This window comes from Asterias rubens, chromosome 5, assembly GCF_902459465.1.
Source record: "Asterias rubens chromosome 5, eAstRub1.3, whole genome shotgun sequence".
NCBI lineage: Eukaryota > Metazoa > Echinodermata > Asteroidea > Forcipulatida > Asteriidae > Asterias > Asterias rubens.
In genome coordinates this window covers 5,732,079-5,752,748 of record NC_047066.1, presented here as the reverse complement: position 1 = coordinate 5,752,748, position 20,670 = coordinate 5,732,079, and the positions used below count along the sequence as shown (strand labels likewise).

The 20,670-nt window shown below is 37.0% G+C and overlaps 2 protein-coding genes across 2 annotated transcripts; one reads left to right on the top strand and one right to left on the bottom strand.

Annotated features, from left to right (window-relative positions):
* Nucleotides 1-602: 602 nt before the first annotated feature.
* On the bottom strand, nt 603-5,772 carry LOC117290777 (complement component 1 Q subcomponent-binding protein, mitochondrial-like). The gene is made up of 5 exons (XM_033772327.1): nt 5,404-5,772; nt 3,992-4,139; nt 3,431-3,518; nt 2,069-2,278; nt 603-946 (listed from the first exon to the last, which is right to left on the bottom strand). Exons 1-5 carry the CDS (start codon nt 5,690-5,692, stop codon nt 800-802), a joined length of 882 nt encoding a protein of 293 aa, XP_033628218.1. The 5' UTR covers nt 5,693-5,772; the 3' UTR covers nt 603-799.
* Nucleotides 5,773-6,137: 365 nt separating this feature from the next.
* Nucleotides 6,138-17,489, top strand: LOC117290312 (transmembrane protein 120A-like). Its single transcript, XM_033771633.1, has 11 exons — nt 6,138-6,225; nt 8,525-8,643; nt 9,944-10,060; nt 10,235-10,294; nt 10,827-10,922; nt 11,523-11,612; nt 12,183-12,310; nt 12,933-13,025; nt 14,254-14,318; nt 14,806-14,874; nt 16,547-17,489. The coding sequence occupies exons 1-11, from the start codon at nt 6,154-6,156 to the stop codon at nt 16,661-16,663; spliced, it is 1,026 nt and encodes a 341-aa protein (XP_033627524.1). The 5' UTR covers nt 6,138-6,153; the 3' UTR covers nt 16,664-17,489.
* The last annotated feature ends 3,181 nt before the right edge of the window (nt 17,490-20,670 follow it).

Sequence of the window (20,670 nt, the reverse complement as noted above, 5' to 3'; positions counted from 1 at the left end):
CTGTGGTTTTTTGTGGAAAGAGCCTGTAGGGCAGGAGAGTACGATTTGATGGTACAGGGTTTTGTCCAATAAGAAAATGCCAATTAAAACAACAGAGGGCCGAAGTTGCCCTGCTGGTTTGTTCATTGCTGCCCAGCCCACAATCACATATAAACCATTGACAGAAACGGTTGCTCAACAAAATCTCTAGAAATCAAGTCCAATACAAATACCCCAGTCGAAAGGCTTTACCTTTTAAACATGAAAATTCTAGCACACTAGTGGAACAACGAGCTTCCCTAGTCCGGCTGGCCAGTGACCCAAAAAACAGTTTTGCCAAACCTTAACTTATTTTGTACCACAACAAGAAGGGTAGGTCCAGCAGAGTTTAAACCCGACACTTGACTGCAGTCCCAAGGCCAGTGATTTTAGCACTGGGTTGCTAAACTCATAACCGAAAAAGTCTGGCGGTCTTGTGTTGTTCCAGTAAAACCTTTTGTTCAACCAAATTTGAGCCACTGTCTAACTTTATGACTGTTAGAGTTTTGTATTGCAACTTTAAGATCGTCCTGATTTGAACCAGCCATGTATACAAGAAATGCATAAAACTGAATCTGCATGAATCAGTACCGAAACAAAACAGTCAGCGACCCACCAGCAAAATGGCCGCTGGTGCCTACCAATACATTCTTGTTAATGCTTAAAATGTACAATAAAACAGTGCACAAGCTTTTCAGACATGAACTGTTTCTTTGGCTTGAAAACTGTTCAATGATGATAATAAAAACAAACAAGGATTCACAGGCGAGTCTGCTTGCCTTTAGAATTTGGCGATCCCTTGAAGCTTCTGAAGGAAGTCGATGTAGAGCTTGTGTTCCAGGGCGCTGGCGAGATCCGAGAGTTTCTCTACAAACTCATCATTGATGCCTCGTTCCTCCAAAGAGTTCAACAGGAAGTTATAAAGATTCTGTAGAGATAAATAAACCAAAATATAGGTGGTAAATAGTCTGAAACTAGGTAGGATCCAAATGCTAGAAGGTATGTTGAAATGACGACATTTCTACCTTTTGGCAACCCTTGGTGTTAAGCCCGGTTCATACTTCCTGCGAATGCGATACGAATGTTAAAGTCACAAGTTCGCCACGAAACATTTGCAGCAGCTCAACTCACTTGCGAATTGCTGCGAAAGGAGGATTGTGACGACAAATTCACATCAAATTCGCTTTGCATTCGCATGAAGTATGAACCGGGCTTTACATTTTTCACAGAGCTTTTGGGAATAGTATCATCAGCACTAAAGTAGACCAAAGAGCATGATTTCTAAACATGTCAAAACAATTACGGCTGAATTCCTTCACAAGGCTGACTTAAAAAGTCTGAATTCAGATAAAAGTCTTGAATAGTGAATTTATTTTTTGTAAATGTTCTTATCTGTAAAAAATTGTCTTAATTCTGCCTCTGGGTATCTAGGTTTTATAAGCCATACTCTGCAATCTGGGCAATCTTTATGGTTTTATCTTCATGTTTATATCAATTTTATGTTAATTTAAAAAATGAAACAACAAATATTATTATTATAACTTTTATTTCTTTATGTAATTTGTTTTGGGAGGAGTTTAAAAATAGGCTTTTAAAGGCAGTGGACACTATTGGTAATTACTCAAAATAATTATTAGCATAAAAACTTACCTGGTAACAAGTAATGGGGAGAGGTTGATAGTAGAAAGACATTGTGAGAAACAGCTCCCTCTGAAGTAACGTAGTCTTCGAGAAAGAAGTAATTTTCCACGAATTTGATTTCGAGACCTCAGATTTAGAACTTGAGGTCTCGAAATCAAGCATCAGAAAGCACACAACTTAGTGTGACAAGGCTGTTTTTTCTTTCATTATTATCTCGCAACTTCGATGACCGATTGAGCTCAAATTTTCACAAGTTAGTTATTTTGTGCATATGTTGAGATACACCAAGTGAGAAGACTGGTCTTTGACAATTACCAATAGTGTCCACCATCTTTAAGTTAAAAACAGAGAAATTCCATCCCTGCTTTTTGAGCAGAAGACTAGCGTGCAACAATTAGGTACAACTTACACCATCCATGACCTCTGAGCCAACACTGAATATTCCCTCGTCCATCTTGCCGTCGTGTATGCTGACCTCATCGATGATGAAGAGGTCCTCGCTCCCTGGTTCCGCTGCCTCCTCGTCCAATTCCTCACTCACATCAAAACGACAACTAATGGACAAGGAGCTCTGTGTATCCTTAGTGATCTCTACATTAAATTCTGGATATGAGCGGAGCTGGAAAATAAAATATACCAGGCATAATAATGGGTATTATAGATTCACCTCGTATAAAAATACCTTTTTCAAAATTGGGAAAATTTGAAGCAAGAATAAATTGAGGAATACAAACACATTTGAAGATAGGCCTAAATAATAAAGTTCTTGTATGAAAACCCATTTCACAAAGTACAATGAACATTACAGATGAAATTAACAGTTTGGGGAATTAGTAAAAAAAAGAAAAATACTTCTCATATTAAACTTTGTATGTTTATGTGAATCTACACTTTTTCATCTATACCCATCAACACAAACTGTCTAAATTGTAAAAAGAAAAAAGTAAAGTAGTGATCTTTCATCAGGAAGTCCCAATGGCAGATTAAAATTAACAATTAGGAATGGATACGAACTACACTTGCACAATTATGCAAATACAAACAAATTGCACTGCGTGTCTGTGCTTTCCTCCAACATAAACATGTCAAACAGATTTATGACACACACAGGTTATATGATTCAATAGAAATTAAATTTGATTTGATAGAAATACTAGAAAAACCTGGGCTAAGGGAAAACACTTAATATAGGATGATGTGAGTCTACAATCTGCACAGAATTAATTAACATTTCATCAATACACGTTTCAATATGCTCAATTAAATCACACCTGTTCATAAAAGAAACAAAACAGAAAAAGAATGTCAAAGCAATACAGAAATATTTCAATACAACTAAATTCCAAAACATGCAGAATAAGCAAATATTTATGATCAATGTATAAGTTGCTCATTACTAATAAAAGTTTTGACAAAACAGAAAATGTATATTCCCATAACACTTCCAACACCCATCCCAAAACACACTGTCGACACCAATTCCACCAACACACTTTCGGTGTCATGTTCATGTAGGAAAATCTGTCCCCCGGAGATTCTGTCCCCCATTTGGGAAATTAACATGGGCTGAAGGAAGGTGATTTAAAATAGGATGTTATCAGAAGTAGTTTGTACACAGTTTGCAGAATGGGTGGACAGAATGCCTGGGGTGACAGATTCTCTAGGGGGGGGGGGGGGGGGAGGACAGAATCTCCTACCACACCGACACCAATCCCCTCATAACACTTCCGGCACCAATTCCCAAAAGAAGAAGGACAATGTTATTAATTACCCGAGATGCTGCAGCACCTTCTTGCTCTGCCTCTTCACCCTGGGGCTCTTCTTCAACAGAATGATTCAAATTAAAGGTAACTTTCACCCTGCAAGGAAAACAAGTTCAAAAGAAATGTAAAGAGAACTTTACTCTAAAATCCAACACCCCCATTGTTGTATATCAAGGGAACGCAAATGAAAACATTTTCGCTGAATCTTTCTGGCAGGAAAAGGGGTGTGAAAGAGAGTGCAGGTAACTATTTCATCCATCAATTTTGCACAGCAAAATATATTGACTGAACAGATTTTGTGCACAGTGAATGAGAATTTTGAGTAGCAACTTCCACACTTTACATAGCATTTTGCTGTGCTAGACAAGGGAAACTGTTCACTGGAGTGCTGTTTCCGAATAGTCACTTTCATTATTTACTCGACATTCAGACCAAAAACAAAACCATCTTGGTAAATAAAATGATACTTTGGTTGTTATAAGTGAAAGCAACTTTCTTTAAAATAAAGTTCTTCACAGAATAGTGTACTGCGCCTTTATATAATTTAATCATTGGTACTTATCACTTACGTTTCTCCATTACTGACTTTTGTCAGGGTTGCCACAGCATTTTCTTGCGTCAGTGTAAAGTCTGGGATTTTTGGAACGGTTGGAAACTGCCGGCTGTCTCGTTCCAACTTTATCTCGTTTTCTAAATAATCTGCCAACTCCTCATCACCTGTTTGGGGGAGAGCATTATAGGTTTTACTTCTTTAAGTTAAGGAATTATCTTTGAAAAAGAATTTTAATAGGTGAAGGTCCGACGTTTCGACTCTAGCAGAGCCTCTCAGAGTTAGCCGATAGTTAACATTTTACAATCGTTTTAAGGAACATTACAGAATTGGTTTTTGCTAACAAAACAGTTGCTGGCAGTGTAAGCACTTTATGTAATCCACCATGTAACCATAAACTGACAAACTTGTAGAAGTTTGAGATCGATCGTCCATTGGGGTCACGAGAGAATAGTGAAAAACCGATTACAAATTTTGCATTGCATCGATGCCAAAATAAAAATTAATCAAACGCTCACTGAGCGATAAACTCCAAACGCGAAGTTAGATTATTTATTTCTCATGAAATATGACATTTCAGACAGAAATATTTCAAGGGATGTTTTCAACTTTTTTTTGTAAATCTGTGATCTTCACGATTTTTGTTTCTTAACAATTCTGTAACGTTCCTTTAATCATTATTACCAAAAGCATAATATCTGTATGATCTAGGTAGATAAGAAAAATATGTCAAGTTCTTCATCCATAACCATAGAGGAAGATATTTTGTACCGTGACAAAATTGGTCACTTCATACTGTCAGCCCAAATCCCTCCACTGTTTTACTGCTAACTTTTGATAATTATACGTAATTTAATTTTTTATATATTTTTTTATTTGTCTTGCTTACAAAATCAACAACTTTTATTTCTATTAAGTTGTTTCTGTAGGTTCTTTTCTAGACCCAGAAACTGGGGTGCTGTGCTCCTTTGTTTTTGAAATGTGTCATTGTCAGTTGTACAGCTAGTACGACCGATAATGAAAAATTTCGAAAAAAAAGGAGTACAGTGGTCTGGCCTAATTTTATAATTATTTTTTTGTGGGCTTTAATATTAAATGGGGAATATACTCCTAGTCCTAGTTTTTGTTTCTTTTAATGCTTTTCATTTTGCTGTTACGCGCTTTGGGGAATGCTAATTCATATTGCACTATATTCATAATCATACCGTTTTATTATTTTTATTATAATTATATTAGTTAGGCCTTGGAGTGTAGTGTCTGTTTAGTTAGTGACACAACAAAAATAATATATGAATATCTTTTAATTATTTATGAATTAATTTGTATTCAACAAAGTGGTACAATTTCAATATAAAAAGTGACATGCTGACACCACCCCAAAAAAATATATATATATATATATTTATCAATTTTTGTATAACTAGTCATTACCCTTTGTATGCATGCCAGTACAACCACAGCTACACAGTTTGCCCGGTTCTCTCAACCTTGTTGCCTTGGCCAGGACGTGGCTGATATCTCCCCCGGCTGACGAGCCGCTGTTCCGGCTGGAGTGATTGCAAAGATACCAAAACGATCTCGTAAAAGTACGACTCATTTGACCCTCCTTCTGAATAGAAAGTAGACATTTTGAGGCTACTGTAGCTTGTGTGGTATGTCTACATTTTGTCACCATTCTACCGGCCACACTTGAGAAAATTCTTGCGACGGAAAATGCCATTTTAGGGTTGTTTTATGTTTAACTTTAGAGCAGCACGGTCCGCTAAAAATTGAATTCGGTAATGCGCACATGTGTCGAAGATAATCGGCTCATAACTAAATTGTTTTAAAATTTTCTTATCAAAATAATTATAATTTATTTACTCTTAACTAAAGTACAAATTCCGTCTTTTAAAAACTATTTATGTCCATTTTTATTTTTGATTGTACGGAATAAGAACAAATTCTTTTATATTTTTAAAATATTTATCCGTAGTATTTTAATAAAAGCGCACGAGGAAATCTAGGGAATCAAAGGTCGTGAACTTTTATAGTCTAGTTTCCAGCTTGTCGGAAATACCTCACGTAAATTATCACTGGAGCATGAACGACAGCTGTAGAACATAAACAGACTAAATGCCGTGTCACCACCACCATAATTTGTGTACAAAGTAGACGACGTAATTCCTTCCGATTAGAATAATGGATAATTCCATTATTTCATCCCTAGCTGAAGAGCTCGATGACATGAACGTGGAGTACGATTCTTTGAAGGTAATATGAAAACAATAATTGAGCTGGAATGTCTGTTGTTGGTGTGTGGAGAGTTTTAAAACTAACATTTGTAATCGTTCGTAGTGACAGGTCAGCGAATTTTGTAAACACACTCCAGACTTTGTGAATAGCGCCCTCATGGTGATTTTTTCAAATGGACAATAATTGCCAAATGGATTATGCAATAATACGGGCCTCCCCCTTTTTCTCAACATGATCAATAGGAACAGCAGCAAAATTCTTTTAAAGCTGATTGTTTAATTCTCAATCTTGATTTATTGATCTGAATTCTGAAAGAAAAAACCAAAAGTCCCCAAAACAATCTGACAATTATATCCTCCGCTTACCAGTTTCTACGCTATTTATTAAGCCTTTTTCTGTGAATTGGGAAAGAAATAATGATGCCAACCGATGCCCTAATTATCTTCATTTGTTAATATGAAGTATGCAAACATATATTAAAAATTGATGGACAATGAAATGGATACACCACACACTGATCTTCGATGACTTCAACTGGCTCCATTTGTTTTGAGTTTTTCCTGTTTTCACGGCAAACAAGAAAGTATGGTTTCCCGGTGAAGCCATACCTGGAATAAACATCTGCAGTGACTACAAGTGTTCTTTGAGACTCTGTGTATAGCCAGCAGTTGCCTTCATTTTATTTAAAATATTGTTTTATTAAATTTTAAAAATTACCATGGTAACTTGCACAAAAAAAAAACTATAAAATGTGTGAATATTACTGGCTTCCAAATCTGATTTTTATTTATTTTGTTTCTATTTTGTTTTCTTAATATTTACAATAAAGCGTATAAATAAACATTGATAATTGAATCAACAAGCTGATGTTTAAATTTTAATATTAATAATAATATTTATATGAGGGTTAAAAAATAAAAATCTCCACAAATATTAGAAAATGATATAAGGCACGTGGCTTCTTTAAGCCTCTGTATTTTTTTTCCAGAATGCTCAGCAAAGCATTCAGTCACATGATTTTGATCATCATGAATTGTGAATTGAAATAGTGTTTGATGAAACTTTTTCGGTGGGCAAATATTTTTATATGGCCTCAACATTATGACATATTTTTGAACCTTGTAGAAATGCCTAAAATACCAAACTTTTTGCATTTACAAGTGCAAATGACCAGTGGAGCCTCATGTTTCTGAATTTTTGGTCAAGGGAGAGGAGACACTTTGCTTGGCAAATAAAACCACACAATTTTTATCTTAGGACTGTTTACATCGCGCATAGAGAGGTAAAAGATTTGCCACGATTTTAGGGACACCTCGAAAACAGGACCTCCTACGATATAATATAAAAATAAGTCAATTTAAATAAAGAATTTTCTGTTACATGGGCAAGTATCGTCTCGAGTTGATGAAAAATAGTCACCTTAGAAAAAATACAATGATTGAATTAAGCAACTCCAAAGTTAATTAACTTGTTATCAAAAAGATTCACTAATAAAATCCAAATGGTCATACTCACCGTTTTTTCTTGATTCTTAAAACATTGGAAAAACGCATATTATTCATGGAATTTGGAATAAAATTTGCGCAGTTTAGATTTAAAGACACTGGACACTATTGGTAATTGTCAAAGACCAGTCTTCTTACTTGGTGTATCTCAACATACATGTATGCATAAAATAACAAACCTGTGAAAACTTGAGCTCAATAGACAATTGGTCATCGAAGTTGTGAGATAATAATGAAAGAAAAAACACCCTTGTCACATGAAGTTGTGTGCTTTCAGATGCTTGATTTCGTTACCACAAATTCTAAATCTGAGGTCTCAAAATCAAATTCGTGGAAAATTACTTCTTTCTTGAAAACTACGTCACTACGTGTGCTGTTTCTCACAATGTTTTATACTATCAACCTCTTCCGAATATTCGTTACCAAGTAAGGTTTTATGCTAATAATTATTTTGAGTAATTACCAATAGTGTCCACTGCCTTTAACTATTGCAGACTTAAAAAATGTAAAAGTTTTTGGGAACATTTGTACATAGAACTTATCGCGATTCCCGCCTGGCTGATTTTTCTCAATTGTCAAAAAACACTGTGGGAAGGAAAACGAGCAAGCAAAGCAAAAAAAGAATACTTTCCAATACAAAATTTTACCAGCAACAATACTGTGGCATGGAGGACTGTTTTAATCTTTCATTGAATGTAAAATAGTAAATTGACCAACTTGAAAGTGAAATGCAATTACAAAAACTGAATTGCTCTTTTATTTGATTGGTTGCTTGTTCTGTAAAGTTTACCCAGATGTTTTCTTGTATACAGGAGCAAAGCAAAGAGTTTAAGAAGACACTAGATACACTGCGTTCACTTCAGAAGACTTGTATGTCAATGGTGACTCACCAGAAGAAGAAATACAAGCAAATCAGCCAGTCCCTCCAATCGTAAGTATTGCAAGGCAAAGTAATAGTAATAATAATAATAGACCATTTTTATAAATAGCACTTTTCACGCCCGAGGGGTGTCTCAAAGCACTTCCGACATTATTACCCCTGGTCACTGGGCCTTAAATAATTCCTTAAACCATCTCAGCTTCCTGGGGAGTATACAGCCTGTGAGCAATGTATGCGCTACTCGGCTAAACCAATCACAAGATCCATCTCTGCCCTCACAGGTACCCATTTACCCCTGAGTGGAGAGAAGCAATTATAGTTAAGTGTCTTGCTCAGGGACACAAGTGTCATGACCGGGATTCGAACCCACACTCTGCTGAACAGAAGCATCAGAGCTTGAGATGGTGCTCTTATCCACTCGACAACGGGTACATTACACCTTTGGTTTCTGGAACTGTTTGATTGGTTTATTCCAATATAAATGTAGAAACACAACATGCCTAGAATTTCATCTTTGAAATGGCAAGGCCATTTTCATTTTGAAAAGAGCATTTCCTTTGGGAAAATCTTAAAGTCTAGGGGAAATTTTTGAAGGGGCACCAAGGCCAAGACAAGGGCAATGAGGGCTGGCCTCCGTGAAATTCCTGGCCTGACACAATAAAACTAACCTAAACCGGTGTACATTTAATTTCAAAAGGTTAGTGTTTTTGAGATATTGTCAAAAATATGAAGTGTTTATGTCCATGCAGGAAGAATAATCCATAATTGGAATACACAATCTGAGAAATGTTTCATGCAGAAACGTCTCTCCGATTGAAATGCTTTATAATCCCTCATTCCTTTGAAGGGAATTATCATTAGCTGCAGTGCTTCTAACCAAGCAAGTTTATATGGTCATTAGTTTTTTGAGTAATTACAAAATGTATGATCCCCTGTCTGGACGCTCTCTTATTACTCAAAATAAATGTCAACATAAAAACTTACTCGGTACCAAGCAATGGAGAGTTGTTGATAGAATAAAACATGGCGAGAAACGGCTCCCTCTGAAGTAACGTAGTTTTTGAGAAAGAGGTCATTTCTCACTCTAATAATAAAAGACTTCAGCTGAAGCCTTTTATAAAGCATCTGAAAGCACAAAAAAAAAAGTGTGTTTCTTTTAATATTCTCTTGCAAATGGATGACAAATTGAGCCAAAATTTCCACACGTTTGCTATTTGATGCATATTTTCAGATACACCAAGTGAAAATAAGTCTGTTCTTCGACATTTATCAAAGGTGTCCAGTGCCTTTAATTGCATAATAAACCACAAGTAACCCAAAGGCGTTTTTTTCGACTTTGTCAAATTTGAAGCCATAGCAAGGATCTTGGAATAGAAGACAGGCCGAGGTTGGAGGAGTTACAGCGACATGTTGCCGAGAAACAGAAAGTCTGCGATGAGATTCACGAATCACTGCCAAGAGCGTCAGAGTAAGTCAATGTGCAAGAAGGAGTATGGGTCATCATGGGTCAGGGGTCAGAGGGAGAGGACCATCCTAGTTGTCCTATTTCTGAACAACTAATTTCGCAGTTATGCACAATAAATATATACTAACCAGAACATACACATGAATGACTAAATATTGAAACGTTTTTCGTCCACAGAGGTTTTCTGAAGCTGTCGCTCGGTCAAGTCAGCGTGTCGCTCTTGAGCAAAGCAGAGAAGTGAGTATTCTCTCGCAGTTACTCAACTCTACAACACCACTTTTTAATTTGACTCATAAATTATTTCTTCTCAACAAACAAGTATGTGGGTGAGAGAAAATTTGTATGATAATGTATGACAAAAGAGTGAAAATTAATATAATTTGATCACAAAAGTTATTTATTTGCGTCTGGAAATAAAATTCACAAAACTTACTTAATTAGCATGAAATAGGCAAAACTGTGGAGTATTTAATACCCAAATCTTTTGAAGTTTGGCCAAAAGACGCTGAATTGGAACAAAGTCTTCAGAGTGTTTTCTTTTTGGTGTTCATCTTTGTTTTAATTGCCCTATTGTGTATTGTTGAACATTATCTTGAATTTTTTTATGAAAATAGTTTTAAAAAAAAGGTTTGCAAATCAGTACGAAATTTGTGCATAATGGCACGCAATTAGTGCATTATCGACCCGATGCACTAGCTTGTGCATGTGGAGAACCCTGGTATCTGTTCAACCTCACCTTCTATGATGTCCATTTCTCCCTAATCTGTAGGTTTGACTACAAGGAAGAATACGAACGCTTCAAATTCTACATGAGCATCATCATGATGGTCGTCTCATTCTTTACAACATTCATCGTAGACTATAGGTAATTACCAAACTCAAACTCTTTATTTTGGGTCAAACAAAAACAAATTTACCTGAGCGGGATATGAACCGCTGACCTCTGCCGTCGATTTCACCAAACTCTTCCTAACTAAAGATTAATCTTAGGACTTAGGACGAGTCCCAACCCTGCACTGTAGCACGTAGACCTTAAGATTATTCCTAAGTTAGGATGAGTTACTCGTCCTATCTCGAGATAGGATTAATCCTAGTTGTTTTCCAAACTGTAAAGTAGTCCAGTAAGAATTTATTGACAAAAACTTGGCCAGGTACCAAGCAGGTACACTCAAGGTGTGCCTGATGGCTCAAAATTTGAATCTGATCAGTAACCCTTCTAAAGATTGTGTGTTCCTGTCAGGGATTATACTTCCTGCATGGATATATTCGCTCTAGGTTTTCATTTGTTATATAAAAAAACGCAACCACTTTTTGAAACCATTTTTTTTTTTTTGGGGGGGGGGGTGTTGAGGTGGTTTTTATTATGGGGTTGAAAAGGATTGGGGAGAACTAGTATTTTTAAATACATTCTTGTTTGAGTGTGATTTTTTTGATTTACTTGTTCAATTTGTGTATTTATCCATAGGCTTTTTGATGCTCAGTTCCATTTCTTGCTAGTCTGGTATTACTGCACTCTGGTCATACGAGAAAGCATCCTCCGCCATAATGGCTCAAGGTTAGTGGAGACTAATACAGGGAACCTTTATTAAAAAAAAAAATGTTTTTACAAGAGGCCACAGACGGCAACTCCAAGGTGTTGGCTACACTTCATAACTGATATGGGTCAACTGCCACCAGGGGCACGTTACCCCCTTCACAGTCCGGAAAGATGTAGGCATGGGTATCGGCCACTAGGAGCTTGGCTGTTTGGTTGAGCAGAATGCACTACTTTCCCAACTTTTTACGAAGGAATTATGGTGAAGTGCCTTGCTCAAGGGCACAAGGATCATGATTCAAACCCACACTCTGCTGCTGAAAACACCAGAGCTTGGGCAAGGTGAACTAGACCGCTCAGCCACGACTTTCTACAAAAGAAAGGGGGCATGGTTTCAGTGTCTCCCTGGTGCTGAGACAAGACACTTCTTATTACAATCAATCTTTGTTTGGCCATAGACCCCTGTGTAGCTAAAGGCCTGCTTGTGGCGGCATGTGCCAGGGGTCTCAACAAGAACTGTTGGCCAAATCTACAGAGGAAGTCAAATGTTGGAACATGTCACATATGTTTTTGTTTCTCTCTGCTATTCAGGATAAAGGGTTGGTGGGTGATACACCACTATCTGTCTGTAGTACTGTGTGGCATTCTGCTGATATGGCCGTCTGGAGTGTCCTATGACATGTTCAGGAATCGCTTCATGGCATTTTCTCTGTATCTAAGTAAGTTTGGGAGTTACTTTATCAAAGTTTACGGAGAGTGTTAAAGAATTTGTTAGCTTATAATATATTGTATGCAGTGATCATAACATGAATATCTTGTGTGTATATGTAGGTGTTTAGCCCAAAGTATTGCAAAAGATTGTGTGACTGCGGTTCAATTAATTAACGTGCAGTTTGTGGTAATTTTAGGTGTGAAAAAGGTTTCACACAAATCCTTTTCACACTACTATTTTCGGGCGCCTAGAGCCTAAATTCCATCGCAATTGAGCACAGCTGGTGCCTTCTCCAGTTAACCACTCTCATTGAAGCACTTTGAGCTATGGCTCTACTCTCTACATCGGCATGTGTGTGCCTCAAATTGCCACTGTTGTGGCATAGTGAACTAATGCTGCTCTTATGCAAGTTTTGGACCAGTGCAATACAGGCCTGTTTGCATTGTTTTTGAAAGGGCAAGGGCACCAATGCCTTTTCCTCCTATGATGAAATTGTACATTTCTACTGGAACATTTCATGGGCACCAAGGCAATGACCAGGGGGCATGGAGGCAATCGCCTTCATTGCCATGCCTCAATGAAGTATTAGGCCTGCAATACATCATAGGATTTTTGTTTCTGTTTTTCAGATTGTGTTCAAGTGCTGCAGTATTATTACCAGAGTGGTTGTCTCTATCGACTTAGGGCATTGGGAGAGAAAAGTGATATGTACATTACAGTAGGTAAGCATATTGTACAGAGTATAGTGTATGTTAGGTAAGGGTGGATCGTTAATGCTTAGCGGCGCTCTTTGGGTCCGATGCACAGTGTTCATTTAAAGGAAACATGAATCACTCGTGGTAAGCTGAGCATCATTAATTCACCAAGTGTTGCGTCTTGTTGAAAACTGTAAGTTGTTTGTCATTTTTGCGGTATGATATGCCTATTTGTGTCTGCAAAGATTCTGTAGTAACAGTACACATTTCTCACATAGCGATTTATCACATCCGAAGGTGTCTCAAAGAGCTCATTATTTTTTCTACAAGGCATGAGGAGAGGAGCTGTGGTCGAAATATAAGATCCAATTATTTTCACAGCACCATGTAACCGTTTACAAGGTGCTGCTGCCAACCATACCAGAAAACACTAGGGCAAATCCCCTTTTACAAGGTGCTGCTGCCAACCATACCAGAAAACACTAGGGCAAATCCCCTTTTACAAGGTGCTGCTGCCAACCATACCAGAAAACACTAGGGCAAATCCCCTTTTACAAGGTGCTGCTGCCAACCATACCAGAAAACACTAGGGCAAATCCCCTGTTACAAGGTGCTGCTGCCAACCATACCAGAAAACACTAGGGCAAATCCCCTTTTACAAGGTGCTGCTGCCAACCATACCAGAAAACACTAGGGCAAATCCCCTTTTCTCAACAATTGTGCTGGGTTCTTTAACACAACACAATACATGGGACCTATGGCTGTACAGCCCATCCAAAAGGAAGCAATACTAGTTGTAAGTGTCCTGCTTATGGACACAAGTGTCAAAACTAGAACTCGAACCCACACTCGGCTGATCAGAAATACAGAGTCCAGTGGTGGAGTTCACAAAGAGTTAGGACTCGTATTTTCTCGAGTCAGGACGAGTAACATGTCCTAACTTAGGATTAATCTTAAGGTCTGCATGCTACAGTGCAGGGTTGGGACTCGTCCTAAGTCCTAAGATTAGTCTTAAGTTAGGAAGAGTTTTGTGAAATCGACGGCTGTGTGCTTGACCGCTCAGCAATGTCACGCAACTAGGATTGGTGGTCTAGGAATAGGAACTTAGCAAGAGGAACTGGAATATTATAGAGCTATCCTTCTTTTCTTTTTCTCAGTGACATTGATATTGTTCCTCTGTAGAACATGACCAAACCAAATAATATTTGGATTGTAGTAGTTGGGCTAATGATTCTTTTTATGATATTTTTCTCAGAGGGTTTTCAAGCTTGGATGTGGCGAGGGCTCACTTTCCTCTTACCATTTCTTTTCATTGGATATGTAAGTATTTATTTATTTATTTATTTATTTTGATTTCATATCCAACAGTACAATTAGCGCCAATAACAGAATAAATAGGAAAAAGCAGTAGAGAAGTAGATCAACGAGCAGGATTGCTTCATATCTGAAGTAAATAACAGCTACACTCTCCCCCAAGCAGACAGAAAAGGTCTGATTTTTTTCAAAGCAATATTTTCTGTTTTATATTTATTTATGACACATCAAATCGAGCAAGAACCAAAAACAGATGAACGAATTAAGGAGAAAATGGAAAAATGTTTAGTTTTAGATGTGGGAGGAAACCCCAATAGGGGAAACCCATACAATCAGTTAGGGGCTGGAAGACTAAACCCAATCCACATGCAAGTCTGAGGTGGGATTCGAACCTGGGCCCACAGAGGTAAAAGACAGTGGAAAGAAACCACTGAGCCAACCTGATCCCCTTCAGTTACTCAAGTTAACCAATCCTGTTTTGCCTCGTCTTCAGCTGTTCCAATTTTACAACGCCATCTTCCTGTTTCAACTGTCCTTCCACCCAGAAGCAAACGAATGGATGGTGAGTCAATTATTAGATCATTCTTCTCTCTTAGTTTTGAACTATTCGGTTTCATTTCGAGTATAATCTTGTTTAACATAATATAATAATAATAATGCCGAAGTATTATATAGTGCACGTATCTACCAAACAAGGTCCTCAAGGATAATAATAATAATAATAAACAGTATTTATAAAGCGCCAAATTGCCAAAGGATACAAGGCGCTGAGAAGGAAAGAAGAGGGAAAAAGACAGAACAAAGATAAAGATGACCAGCTACGAAGAGGCAAAAAGGTGGGTTTTGAGAGCACGTTTGAAGGCTGGGACACTGTTTGAGCTTCTGGTAAGGGTAGGTAGAGAATTCCATAGTCGGGGAGCAGCAATTGAAAATGCCCTATCACCTGCAAGTTTATGGGTTTTGTGAACTGAAAGGTATTTACCAGTAGAAGAGCGAAGAGAGTAAGAAGATGTCTGGAGTGAAAGGAGAGAGGAGAGATAATTAGTAAGGACCCTTAGTATATACAAACTCTCAGAAAGATAGGTTATTGAAGTTATGAGACCCAATTATGTAGCACCTTATAATGGTTTACAAGGTGCTACGGCGCATCCAGCAGCCACAGCCAGAAACATCGGGGCGAACCCCTTCTCTTTTCAAAAAGTGCACTGGGTTCTTTTACATGCATTACACAACACATGGGACCAATTGCTCTACGTCCCATCCGAAGGATGAAGCAGTGGATAAGTAAGGCACGGAAAGAATTCACTCGGCCAAGCAACCAGGTTCCTAACTAAGACTCAATTAATCAATTAAAATTAAAAAATTAAAGAAAGGTTTTCCGCAACATCATGTGAATATCTCTATTTTAGTAGTGTTGCTTCTGAAAAAAAACGGTGGTTCAGAACCAGTACTACTCAAATAGAGATACTCCCAAGGCATTACCACAAACCTTTTCTTAGTTATACTTCCTTCATTCAAAGTTTCAAATCCTATTTGAAATTGGTAATTACTCAAAATAATTGTTAGCATAAAAGCTAACTTGGTAATGAGCAATAGAGAGCTGTTGATAGTATAAAACATTGTGAGAAACGGCTCCCTCTGAAGTAATGTAGTTTTTTAGAGAGAAGTAATTTTCAACGAATTTGATTTCGAGACCTCAGAATTAGATTTTGAGGTCTCGAAATCAAGCATCTAAAAGCACACAACTTTGTGTGACAAGGGTGTTTTTTCTTCCATTATTATCTCGCAACTTAGATGACCAATTGAGTTCCAATTTTCACAGGTTTGTTATTTTGTGCATATGTTGAGATACACCAAGTGAGAAGACTGGTCTTTGACAATTACCAATAGTGTCCAGTGTCTTTAAATTAATCAAGTTAATAAGAGAGAAAGGTAATACATCATCATAATTGGATTGGTACTAATTAAATTAATGATTTTAATTTAATGTAGCGCTTTGTACTTGTGTATGTTATTATCTACATTTTTAAAATTCATACTTTTATTTTCTGTATTTTTATAAACATGTATGTTTTTTTGTTGGAGGGGTCTGGGAGGGCACATCGCTTTGATGACAGTTTTTAAAACTTTTGCCTTACCCTGGACGGCCCCTGCCAACAAAGAATTATGTCCGAAGATTTAAAACAAATAAATAAATAAATAAATAAAATTAAAATTCTCTATTATTTGAACAGGTGCCAGCTTCCGCCATGATCTTCTTTGTCCTGTTTCTGGGAAACTTCTCCACAACCTCAAAGGTCGTTCTCACCAAGTTCCAGGCCAAGCAGAAGAAAGGAAACAAGAAACTTTGAAGCAGCTGATACTAAATATTAGCAGGGGGAAGGAGTTGCGCTGCTACTTATGGAGGGCCTTTTGATTTGATGACTACTGCCTTATATCTATCCCTTATTATGCCATGGTTGGACGCAGCATCAAAACAAGCTTGCTTAAATATGGGGGTAGGGCGACTGTGATGCGATCAAGCTAAATGAGTCGTTTGTCAGAAATATCAGTAGGGACAAGCCAAAACAGGCCAACAGGGTGATATTTTCAACAATATTTTTGTGTAAACTAAAGTGCCAAAACATATGTGACTCTATATGGGCAACTTTCTTCCTGGTGAATAACATAACAAAAGGTGAAAAATATGATTGAAAGAAAAATTATGTGCTCATGTATATTCAATAAACAACTCGACTCTAAACCACTTTTTCTCGGTTTTATTCTCTCGCATCTCTTGGTGTTTCTAAACCAAAAATTGGTATCAACATGTGGTTTTTAACAGTAAAAAAGCATAAATTATGCTCTTTTCAAATGTATCAAAAAATAAGAAATGACCTGCAGCTGATTTCCTGAAACGCTAGGATGAGTAACTTGTCCTAACTTAGGATGGGTTCAATGCGTCCTACGTCTATGGATATAGAACTGAACTCATCCTAAGTCCTAAGATTAATTCTAAGTTAGGAAGAGTTTGGTGATAAATGGTTGGGTTGACAAATGACTCGTTTGGCTTGATCACATCTGTGTTTGAAGGTTTGACTGTTGACTCACTGAATGAGGGATATTTTTAACCCTTTAGAGACCAGCAGCCGATTTCACGAAACGCTAGGATTAATCCTATCTCGAGTTGGGACGAGTAATTCGTCCTACCTTAGGATGGGTTCAATGCGTCCTATTATCTATGGATACAGAACTTAACTTGTCCTAAGTCCTTAAAGACTAATCCTAAGTTAGGAAGAGTTTGGTGAAATCAACGACAGAGTTGCCACAAGTGGCTTGTACCATAGCGGCTTTAAATGACTGGAAGGTTTGACCTTGGTTTGACCTACTGCTACTCACATAAAGAGGTCAAAGTAAAGGTCATGTCCGGATATAAAATTTTCCATATCCAAGGTAGTATGTTAACATAGTCTCCAAATTTCTCAGCACAAAACTTAATTTTCTGTTGATATTTTTACTGACAAAATTTGATTAAAGAAATTAACAATACCAGGCAATGTCTGTGCGATTTGTGATGATTAAACAGGAGTGAATGGTCCCTTTAAAAAAAATTCCATACATGATTATTTCAGTCTCCTAAATGAAGGAGAGACTAGTGCCGAGGGTAGAGCCAGGAAATGTGGTCAATGCCTGCAGAGTGTTGTGGGATAATTGGCTATAATAAGTGGCGTCCGCCCTGTGACTACAAAATATTGAAACATCCACCAGTGCCCTCACTGAGGTCAATACATCAAGCCTGGAATAAGCCTTAATAATACCTACAATAAGTCATTTGCGTGTTCGATTTGAATATTGTCTGGTACAATGACGTGCTAAAAATAAAAGAAAAAGAGAGAGAAAACAAGACAGGGACACCAACTTTATGGTTACTCAATAAAATAAGTGTATATTTAAAATATTGATGATTATTGATTAAACAGCTGAAATCAAAACTTTGCAAGTGATCACTACATTACTTCATGTGGCAAGAATTGTCAATTTATATTTTGTTACATTTTTATTTTATTTCAGATGGATATTGAAAGTACACATATACTCTTAGTGTGTGGTTATTGCCTTAGTAAAGAAAAGTAGGTTACATTAAAAATGAATTGTGTATTTGTTTTCAAATGGGTTCAAAGCAGAAAGAACTGTAAATTAACGAGGGGCTCCCGCCCCCTCCCTCCCTCCGCCAAGAAAAAGCCTTATCGTCAAGGTCTTTCTGCTACTCAAGAAACTTGTAAAAAAAAACGTACTAAAAATGTGCCGTCTAGTTACCTCATTTTTATAATAATACTAACTGAATTTATGTATGTATATTTGGTTTGCGGTAACACTATGTGTGTATCTACTTGCCAGGTAGAGTTGTTCTTAGGGAACTGTCTTGCTTTATTCTACTGCCGCGGAGTAGATAAACGGAGGTTCGGGAGACTTCTCAGTTCTGAAAAGAACTGGATTTATGTAGTGCCAAATTACCAAAGAGTGCAAGGTGGGTTTAACTCTTTCATGCGTCGACCGGTTGCTAGTGACCTGTCCATTCCAAAAATAGTTGTAAAACAGAAAAAAAAGATCGCACGACCACACAGTTTTCGGAATGGGAAAGAAAAAAATTAGTGACCAATTAATATGTCCATATGATCAAGGCATTGCCTTGTTAAAGGAACATTACAGAATTGGTTTTGCTAGCAAAAAAAAGTTGCTGGCAGTGTTAGCACATTATGTGATCCACCATATACATAAACTGACAAACCTGTATAAGTTTGAGATCGATCGGCCATCTGGGTCACGAGAGCAAAGTGAAAAAAACAATTACAAATTTTGCATTGCATCGATGCCAAAACAAAAATGAATTAATCGCTCACTGAGCGATAAACTCCAAACGCGTAATTAGATAATTTATTTCTCACCAAACATGACATTTCAGACGGAAATATTTCAAGGGATGTTTTCTACTATCATCTTTATTAGACCGTGTAAGTTTTAATGTAAATCTGTGATCTTCACAGTTTTTGTTTCTTACCAATTCTGTAACATTCCTTTAAGTTTATAAATTATATAATGAAGCCATTTAATACTTAAAAATCAAAACAATTGACTTTTCCGAATGGCCACTTACACTTACGGCCCAAAGAAGTAAGAGCTTTACAGGACCCAATTTCATAGAGCTGCTAAGCACACAAATTTGCTTAGTGTAAAATGTTTCCTTGATAAAAACAGGATTACCAGCCAAATTTCAATTTGTTGCATATTGCTTGTTACTGGTTTTCAGCTGTTACTGTTTTTTCGCTTATCCAGAAAATCACATGGAAATTTGGTTGGTAATCCTGTTTTTATCAAGGAAGAAATTCCATGCTAAGCAAATATTTGTGCTTAGCAGCTCTATGCAATTGGGCCCTGGGCACAGAACTTTTTGGTAAGCAGTTCAACGAAATTTGACCTTGGTGTTACCTTAAGTTGAAAAGTATGATAACCTGTTAAATATTTTTGGCTACCTATAGTCTACTGAACAACCACATTACCACATTTCAGTTGAAAGGGTATTTACATTTTATTTTTAACGTATTTGTAACGTAAATCCACTTTGTTAAAATATTCAATTAAAATAGATGTCAAATTAAATAACTCGCTATTTATGCAAAAATAAACAATTTAACAGTTCACGGTTGGATAAAATTATAAACAGATATTTATTGAATAAACAAGCAGATTAATCACAGCATCTAGAGTAATGTTTCTGCCTTTGTTAGCGAAAACAAAATTGTTTACGTTGCAATGTTTACGCAAGTTTCTCTAGATTACACATTTTTTTGTACATGAATGATTTTTGTTATGGCACCAGCTTTATTTTATAAAATGTTATTTTACTGAGGAAAGAACAGGCGACAACACCTCTATTGAAAGTATTGTCCTATATCATACAAACAATATTTACTTGCAGATAGCAATACACTTTTAAAATCATTATCCTGCCCTCACCCTACACGTTTTCAAAAATGACTTCCAATGGAGACTTCTGTAGTTCTTTTTGTCCCTGTACTTAAAGGAACACGTTGCCTTGGAACGGACGAGTTGGTCAAAACAAAAGCGTCTGTAACCGTTTTTTATATAATGCATATGGTTGGAAAGATGTTTTAAAAGTAGAATACAATGATCCACACAAGTTTGCCTCGAAATTGCGTGGTTTTTCTTCTACTGTGCGAACTAACACGGTCAGCCATTTATGGGAGTCAAAATTTTGACCCCCATAAATGGCCGAAATGTTAGTCGTCGAGGTAAAAGGAAAACCATGCAGATTCGAGGAATGTTTGTGTGGATCATTGGATTCTACTTTTACAACATC

Excerpts from the sequence above, each read along its gene's own strand:
- LOC117290777 (XM_033772327.1), bottom strand. The coding sequence starts at position 5,692 with ATGGCATTTTCCGTCGCAAGAATTTTCTCAAGTGTGGCCGGTAGAATG. Across the intron at positions 3,519-3,991 it reads AAAGTCAGTAATGGAGAAAC|GGTGAAAGTTACCTTTAATT; the intron begins GTAAGTGATAAG and ends TTTTCCTTGCAG. Across the intron at positions 947-2,068 it reads GCTCAGAGGTCATGGATGGT|AATCTTTATAACTTCCTGTT; the intron begins GTAAGTTGTACC and ends TTATCTCTACAG.
- LOC117290312 (XM_033771633.1), top strand. The coding sequence starts at position 6,154 with ATGGATAATTCCATTATTTCATCCCTAGCTGAAGAGCTCGATGACATG. Across the intron at positions 13,026-14,253 it reads TGATATGTACATTACAGTAG|AGGGTTTTCAAGCTTGGATG; the intron begins GTAAGCATATTG and ends TATTTTTCTCAG. Across the intron at positions 14,875-16,546 it reads CAGAAGCAAACGAATGGATG|GTGCCAGCTTCCGCCATGAT; the intron begins GTGAGTCAATTA and ends TTATTTGAACAG.